This window comes from Chenopodium album, chromosome 9 (genome assembly GCF_948465745.1).
Source record: "Chenopodium album chromosome 9, dcCheAlbu1.1, whole genome shotgun sequence".
In the NCBI taxonomy this organism is placed as follows: Eukaryota; Viridiplantae; Streptophyta; class Magnoliopsida; order Caryophyllales; family Amaranthaceae; genus Chenopodium; species Chenopodium album.
In genome coordinates, this window is record NC_137842.1 from 57,485,647 (window position 1) to 57,494,943 (window position 9,297).

Genomic DNA, 9,297 nt, shown 5'->3' on the forward strand with positions numbered 1-9,297 from the left:
TTATTTTTACTTATTATTTTTTTTTTAATAAAAAGTGAACAGGGCCTAAATGCGGCCGGTTCAATTCTAAGTTTCTAATTTTAAAAAAAAAAAAATCTCCCAAAATCACACTAATAAGTAATAAGACAAAAATATAGATTTATACGTAAATTTCATCAGAAATAGTTACAGTTAACTCCGTACAATTAAAAAAAACCAGAAAATTCCCGAATTTTTCTGCATGCGAACTTCGGAAGGTTCCGCGACAGTGGGTTGCTCCGGCTCACTGGTTAGCGATGAAAGCTCGTCGTCGTGATTTCCTTTTTGGTCCTTTTAGTTTGTTGTTTGTTTTGTTTTTCTGTCTTTTCGTTGTTAGCTCTTCTTGTCAAAAAAAAAAAAAAAAAAAAAAACCACATTTCGGTTTCTCTCTCTTTTTTTTAATTATTTAATTATTGGATAAAAATTCATAAGTCATCAAGATTCAATTAAAAAAAAAAAAAAACAAAAAAATTCTAATTAATTACAATGTAAATGACGTATAATCATCTATATACACACTACAAAAAGATGAAATTACAGTTGTTTAACAAAAGATAAAATTACACTTTATTATAGAATAAAAGATAAAATTACATTTCACTAAGTAATTTTTTTTTTTTTTTTTTTTAAAAAAAGAGAAATTATGCTTGTATTTATTTTCCTTATTTTGTACAATAGGAACCTTGAATGCCAAGCCTTCTTTTCTCCATTAGCTATAAGAATAACGACATAACAGAAAAAATACTCCAAAAAACAGAGGAAAACATAAAGAAAATGGAGAAATCACAATTGTTATCTTCTTTAATTAATGCTGAATTCGACACTGGAATGCAAGGCAAAACCCAACAAAAGGCGTATTTTTGTGTAAATGTGGCGGAAATACAATTTCAGAAATAGAAGTGGAAGCAGAGCATAAAGATCACAGAGTTTTTAGAACAAAGAAGAATACTTATAAGTATTGCTACACAAAACAAGATATACTGAGTTTAGGGTCTGATATTTTGGATGCTTCTAAGATTCAATGTTACATCGTTAATAGTACTGATGTATATTATATTAAATCAAGATCATCTAAGAAGCAAGATCATAATTTGATTGGAATTCCTGGGAGTTGTATTACTTGTGGATATGGCATTGGCACTTGTTCATTGTTCTGTTCAATTATGTGCAAAGTCGAGTGCAGTAAAGATTGGGAAGAACTCGATACGATGTGGGTTATCATGGAGCAACAAAATGTGGGTGATTCTTTGAAGAAGAAGAAGATGATGAATAACACCAAGAAGAGGGGCTTTTCGGAAATCAAGGTTGGGGGTGATTTTGTTTATGCTAATAAGAGGAAGAGAAGCAGAAAAGGAGTTCCGAAAAGAGCGCCTTTGTTCTGATGAATCACATTAACAATTCTGTTTCTTGGGTTAATTTGGTTGAGCGATTTTGATTCTTGGGTTGATTTGGTTGAATATATTAGTACTAATTTAACTTATTTTCTCGGTTAATTAACATGGAGTTTTAGTGAATATTAGGGTTTATATGACTACTTATTTAGTTAAGTACTCTACTAGAATGTGTTTTAATACTCTCAGTTCATTTGTTAATTCTAGTAATGATCTGAATCATCTGATTACCTCAACATGATTTCAGAGTACACAGTACTTGTATGTTTGTATATATTTCGATTTACATACTGATAAATAGGTAATCAAATTTTGATATGCAATGACACAATTTTACATTAAATTGGTTTGAGAACGGAATATGTATTCTGTATTCACATCTATTCAACAATCACACTATACACAGTCATACAGAGAATACAATTAGTTCATATCTTCCTCATCTAATGTTGGCTTAGTGATGGGAATTGACCATCTTCCTAAACGAGCAGTATAATTTATGCATCGAATAATAATGCCTTTTCCACTTGGTCCATCCGGGAAGTCAATGATGCTAATAACTTCATCGAGATGGAAGTCATGGAACGACCCTAGCCACTGTTCTGATAAACTCAGGCAATGTGCCATCAGTGTGATGTGAAGAATTGGATGTCCAACAACCACCACTTCTGAAGAACCCGATAATCATCTAAATGATCTAATAAATTTTGCAATACTTTCCTGTCTGATCCCATACAGGACTAAGCATTCTATTTCCGAGTTCATACAACAAACTTGGCTGGAGTTGTATCAGCATAAAGAAAGATGAAATAGAGATAATGGCCTCGAAAAGTTCGATCAGCTTACCTTGGATATGATTTGTGCTGTCTCCATTGAGGCCTTTCCAGGGCTGCTAACTACTGTATCCACTTTCAAATCAAGAAGTAGCTCTGCAGTTTTCTGTGACTGTTATCATACAAAAATGAGTTTATGTAACAAGCATCAATAGATAATTGACATAAGGCAATCAAGTTTGAGTCACCTGAATGCTGCCAAGCATGCTCAAAGGATGATTCCGTAGAAGAGAGGGATTAGCCTGTTGAAAAAATTACCTCAAGTTCAGAACTAAATTTTCGGAAAAGACCTACAAAGTTGTAAGAGACTAGATATAAATTAAATCAACTATGATGAAATTTCAGAGTGAACAGAACAGAATTTGATGATTTATAAAGTTTTAGAACCCTCCTCGACACCTTCCGAGAAAATATGCATATTGCCACCCAATTACTATTAGTTTCTTAATCTCCAGGTCAGCTGATATAAGTACAGCTTCAATTGCATGGAATTCATAATTTCATACTTCGTAATATCTAAGTTATAATCTTATTAAACAATGAAGAGAAACATATGCACATAGATATACAGGAGTAGTAAGTTACTTACACACCTTCTCATTGTTCACCAATGATCCATGAGAAACTAGGATGATGCGCTTACTGGCTTTCCGACCTGCAGAACTTCTAGCAGCAAAAGGTGAATTAGGAGTCTGCAGTACAACCATTACATGAAATAAAATAAAGGAAATTTTGCAAAAAAACCACCTTTTAAATCTTATTTTTTTTGCATACTTTTAAAAAAAATGGTACAAAAGATCACAAATTTTAAAATTTTTGTTGCAAATTACCACCATTTCAATGTAAAACAATTGATAAATTTGGCTTAAAAGGTGGTATTTTGCAACAAAAATTTTAAAATTGGTGGTCTTTTGCAACATTTTTTTTAAAAGGTGGCTATATACAAAAAAAACAAGATTTAAAAGGTGATTTTTTTGCAAAATTTCCTAAAATAAAATCGATCCACTTAATAATCATCAATAATAAAAAAGAACGTCATAAATGAAAGGAAAATTTTTAAATTACCACTAAAAAATGTATCCATTTTTAAAATAACCACCCGTTTAACTTTTTATTTTATTTTATCACCTCTTAAATTAAAAAACTACTCAGATTACCGCCCGTTGCAAAATTCTGGTGGATTTCTTGCATGTGGACCTACCCAATGGCTAATAACGGCTATATCTAAGCATTACAATCAACCATGTCTTAATTCTACCTCCCCTTTAAACCAGTTTATTAGGGTTTTTCTACCTAATAACCCTGTTTTTTCACTTTTCTACGTTGTGCCCCAACATATATCACTTTCTACACTATAACCCCAATATATTTTTTGTTTCCATACGGTAACCTTGCCGTTAAAAAATTTCGTTAGTGGGGCCCACTCTCCATTATTAATATTTTTTTATAGATTTGTGCATTGAAAAATATTCCGTCTTAAGTTTAGGGAGCTATTTTGGGCCTTAGGGAACCAAATTGAACTCAGATTTCACAAAAAAAATAGCGTAAATGCCTTATTTTGTGTGTTAAAATGTGAACACGTAAATCGAGATATTTTTTAATAAGCAAAACGAGTTATTTACGTTGTTGTTTTGCTAAATCTGAGCTCAATTTGGACCCTTAAGCACCAAAATAGCCTCCGAAACCTTAGACGGAATATTTTTCAACGCACAAATCGATAAAAAAATTTATTAATAATGGAGAGTGGGCCCCACTAACGGAATTTTTTGACGGCAAGGTTACCGTATGAAAACAAAAAATATATTAGGATTACAGTGTAGAAAGTGATATATGTTGGGGTACAACGTAGAAAAGTGGAAAAAAAAAAAAAAAAAAAAACAAAACAAAAAAAAAAAAACAGGGTTACTATATAGAAAAAACCTATTATATTAAGTACAAGACAACCTAAAATTAAAATAAAACAAGTAAAAAACCAAGAGCTTGTTATCTGAATTGCCACTACTACTGATCATCTTCTTCCTGTTACCATTAAGAGTCATTAGGTGGGGTCCACATAAGAGAAATCCATCGGAATTTTGAACTTGATGGTAATCTGAGTAGTTTTTGAATTTAAGGGGTGGTAAAATAAAAATAAAAATTTAACGGATAATTATTTTAAAAATGGATACATTTTTGGGTGATAATTTAAAAATTAATGTAAAGGAAATGAAAATCAAACAAGGATCGCGTGGTGGAACTTCACTTATAGCATGCTAGATACTAAATTTGTATAATACCATAATAATGCACTCATGTTTGGGACAGTGCAAAAGAGTAAGGAGGTGCATGAAAGTCATTGATTAAAACAAAATCCAAATTAACATGTTTTCCCAGCAAATCCGAGGAGCTTTGGGATGTAATTTAGATTACATTTACTAATTTGAATTCAGTTCAATTTAAAACTATTAAGTAGTTCACTTCAAAGTCAAGTACAATTTACTTCAGTTCAAAACAATGTGGCCTTTCTTATCTTCCAAATGTTGTTGCCAATTAACAATACACACATCAAACACTCCAAAAGCAGTATCATAAACGGGTAAATACAAGTTAATCTCTGAGATTCACAAAATTTGTTTATCACATGACAATTTTGTAAATAAATCAACAATTTTTTCCATAAAAGTGGGTCCTACATTGATGATGACTGGATAAAGTTGTTCATTAATTTACCAAAATGCCATGTGATAAACAAATTTTTGTTTATCCCAGAGAATAAGTGGGGCTTCCTCGTCATAAACTCAACCATATAATAATTAGTATACTGTGAGATGAAATGTACATACAGAAAGGCATTCCTATTTCTCTGCATACCACCTGAAAATTTAAGATACCCATATCATAAAAACTGGAAAATTATTGAATTCAAGCAATTTTTCCCATTAATTTATACAAATATGAAAAGGGGTTCTTAATTTGACCCCAGTTTGATTAGCTAATATGCTCTTAATTTGTTCTATATTAGGCAATTAGAAGAAATAGATGAGTAAAAAATATCACCTGTTGAAGAAACTAAAATCAGTAATTAAAATAATAAATTAAAGAAAATCAGTTAGTGTAGGCGTATGGAGAGAGAAATGGAGAACCGAGCTTCAATAATGGAGAGAGAAGGGGGCTGAGCCGAGCCTATGTTTTGGAAGCTCGCCGAGCGTCCTTTGAGACAAACGAGCTCGAGCCGAGCGTTTTTTTTTTCTTTTAACGCTGAGCCGAGCTTCCCTTAAGACAAACAAGTTCGAGCTGAATTAAAAAAAAAAAAAAAGGATTTTCTATATAATAATCCTGTTATTTTCATTTTTTTACGTTATACAGGTATAGACAGCTGTACTATACTTGGTACAGACAATAAATGCTGAAAGAACGTGTAAATGTTTTGTAAAGTACATACAATTGTTTTGTAAAGAACATCAAGTTTAATATATATGTTTTTTTTACAAATTTTTGTATGTGGCTGGCCACATGGTGCGGCAAGGGTTACTTATAGAGTGTTACTGGTTTTGTCAGGGGTTACTTGTAGGTGTTACTTGTATTCTGGGGTTACTTGCATGGGTGTTACTGGTTTTGGTCGGGGTTACTTTGTAGGGTGTTACTGGTTTTATCAGGGGTTACTTGTAGGTGTTACTTGTATTCTGGGGTTACTTGTATGGGTTACTGGTTTTGGTCGGGGTTACTTGTAGGGTGTTACTGGTTTTATCAGGGGTTACTTATAGGAATTATTTGTATGAGTGTTACTGATTTTGATCAGGGGTTACTTGTAGGGCATTACTGGTTTGGTATGGGATTTTGGTTTAGAGTTACTTGTAGGAGTTACTCAGAATACAAGTAACCCCACGATACAATTAACCCATATAAGTAACCTCATAATAAAAGTAATACCCTACAAGTAACCTATACAAGTAACCCCATAATACAAGTAACCCCAAAATACAAGTAACCCTAAAATCCAAGTAATTTGTGCCGCACCATGTGACTTGCCACACTGAAAAACCTCTGTATTTTTTTTTGTTTAAATATCTAAAGAACATATGTAATATTGATAAACATGATAATATTATGTAATGAGCATTATTTATACTAACCACCTTAATTTGAAGATAAAATTCAAAGAACATTTCACAATAAGCAATTAACATTATGACATAAATAAAAGTGTATAGAACTGACAATCAAATAACATGGACATATGGTTTTTTCACTCTTTTTTGGGCAAATATGTTCTTTTCAGAATATGTAAATGTTTCAATACAATTCTTCTTTTACCAAAAAACAAGAAATAAAAAACAAAAAAGAACAAAAAAAAAATTGGAAAATGTGATTATAAAGCTCATAAACCGAAAAAAAAAAAAAAAAAAAAAAAAAAAAAAAAAAAAAAAAAAAAAAAAACCATAAATGTAGACTCTAAGCAGCAGCGAGGTCGGCATCTTGGGTGAGCTTCTATGCTCTCCTCTTTCCGAGCTCGGAAGCTCGGCCATAACCCTAATTTCCCAGTAAAAAAACACTATAAATAGACTCTAAAACATGAGCTTCCCTTGTTTTCTTACAAATTCATTCACACCACCTTCCCTTGTTTTCTTTCTTGCTAAACAATGTCAAATTGGTCTGATCTTCTACGACCACTTTCTCGAGAAATCTTTGCCAAGCTCCCTGAAAATCCTAAAGATAAGGGAAATTTCAAGCTAGTGTGCCGTAATTAGTGCCTTTCATGTTACCCTCGTTTTCCTTCTGAGTCACCTCCAAAGTGGCTTTCACAGGGTCACACCCCTGTCTCCATGCCCTCTCATAGGTAATTTGTGTTATTAATATTCCCTCATTTCCTTATACTTTGCTCGGGACTGTAACATTGGGTTGCTTATTTGATAATAATGTAGTATGTTTTCCTATTCCTATGTATTTATTGGCATTTATTTGTTATCTTTGACAATTGACATTGTATTCAATCTAGATTATGCAGGAGACCTATTGTTCCTGCAAGGATCCGACAACCCGGTTCTAAAGTCCAATGCTCGAGTATACAACCCGTTAAGCTCCTATCGGCCAGAAGAGAACCTACACAAAGAGAAAGGATTAGCTAGCCCCGGGGTGATCCGGGGATAACCAAAATTTTTGAACCTTGTCTGTTATCGGCAAACAAGGTCACTTGGGGGAAAAACGGAGTTTTTTCGCCCCAAAATTTTTGTCAAGTAGACCTTGTCTGCTATCGGCAAACAAGGTCACTTGGGGGGAAAAATAGAGTTTTTTTTCGCTCCCACCTTTTTGTCAAGCAGACCTTGTCTGCTATCGGCAAACAAGGTCACTTGGGGGGGGGGGAACACAGTTTTTTCGCTTCCACCTTTTTGTCAAGTAGACCTTGTCTGCTATCGGCAAACAAGGTCACTTGGGGGGAAAAATGGAGTTTTTTCGCTCCCAACTTTTTTTTAAAGTAGGCCTTGTCTGCTTACGACACACAAGGTCACTTGGGGGGAAAAACGGAGTTTTTTCGCCCCAAAATTTTTGTCAAGTAGACCTTGTCTGTTATCGACAAACAAGGTCACTTGGGGGGGGGGGGGGGAAACGGAGATTTTCGCTCCCACCTTTTTGTCAAACAGACCTTGTCTGCTATCGGCAAACAAGGTCACTTGGGGGGGGGGGAAGTTTTTTCGCTCTCAAACGGAGTTTTATCTCAGGGAGTTAAATACAACGGTAAGAATATATAAACCAAGAAATTTCAATATAATGTTAAATTACAACTTTCAAGAAGTCATCCTAAATATTACAATACATAATTTCGAAAAAACGCTCGACAGAGTACAAGAAACATTATAATTATACCAAATCTGTTAGTATTACACTTCAGTTCTGGAAAAAGAAAGCCTGAACATATCATCATATTTAGGGATGGAAATATTCAAACCTAGATTCCTAAATGAGAAGTAGAACCCAAAGTTTGTTCAATATCCTAAAGTGAGAACGTCGATCTATAATCAAACGTCCTCACTTGGGGGGCTAGTTGTATGGGATGATAAGTGAAACGGGCCGACATCTTCATAAATATGGATATGAACCCAGCGTCACTGTTAAATAGGCTGATATGTTCCATAAAGCAGACAGCACGTGGCAACAATAGCTTGACACTTGGCAAGAAAAGTTTTGCATGCTTTGTAGCCACCTGTCATGAGATTTATTATAAATAGTAAGTTAAACTTCATTAATGGTAAACATTTATTACTCTCTCTCTCTTAATCTCTTTCTCTCTCTTATTTCTCTTTCTTAAAAACACTTTCTGACTTTGTCATCGGAGTGGTTATCCCCGGATCACCCCGGGGTTAGCTAATCCTTTCTCTTTGCGTAGGTTCTCTTCTAGCCGATAGGAGCTTAACGGGTTGTATACTCGAGCTTTGGACATTGGAACCGGGTTGTCGGATCCTTGCAGGAACACCTATAATGACTGATGAGATCATTGAGACGCTTCCTTCTTCAAGCAATCTGGAAGGCTGTAGTTTACAAAAGCATACACAGAAGGGTGATTCTGTTTATGCTAATATGAGGAAGAGAGGCAGAAAAGGAGTTTCGAAAAGAGCGCCTTTAATGTAATGTAGAGTAGTAATGTTATGTAGAGTATAGATTAGCGATGTGATTAGAGTGATTAGGATTATAGTTGCTTTTAAGAGCTAACTTGAAAGCTAACCTAACTGATTTTGATCGTTGCATGATTTGGATCGTCAAGAGCAATGCAGTATCTTTTTATGGAATCATATTTCAACTATCACTGCTGTATTATTGTACAAATTACAAAAGAAATGGACTGTTTTCTTGCTAATTTAAATTGGCTTGTTCTAAGGCTGGACTTTGCGAGTATTTTAGACTTATGTTATATAGTCAACTATGGTAGAATTTGCTATATATACCAATGGATAAATTACCCAGTTGTACAGAACAAGTTCTCCAACTATGGAATTGCCATGTCTTTGCCTTTGAAATTCTATGCCGGTAGAAGTTGTCGTGTCATGATTCCGGGAGCAACCAAGCTCACATCTAGTAAGGAC

At 34.0% G+C, this 9,297-nt stretch overlaps 1 protein-coding gene across 1 annotated transcript; it reads left to right on the plus strand.

Moving 5' to 3' along the window:
• Positions 1–792: 792 nt before the first annotated feature.
• On the plus strand, positions 793–1,400 carry LOC145557776 (uncharacterized). The gene is made up of 2 exons (XM_081618954.1): positions 793–853; positions 910–1,400. Exons 1-2 carry the CDS (start codon positions 793–795, stop codon positions 1,398–1,400), a joined length of 552 nt encoding a protein of 183 aa, XP_081475080.1.
• Positions 1,401–9,297: the final 7,897 nt, after the last annotated feature.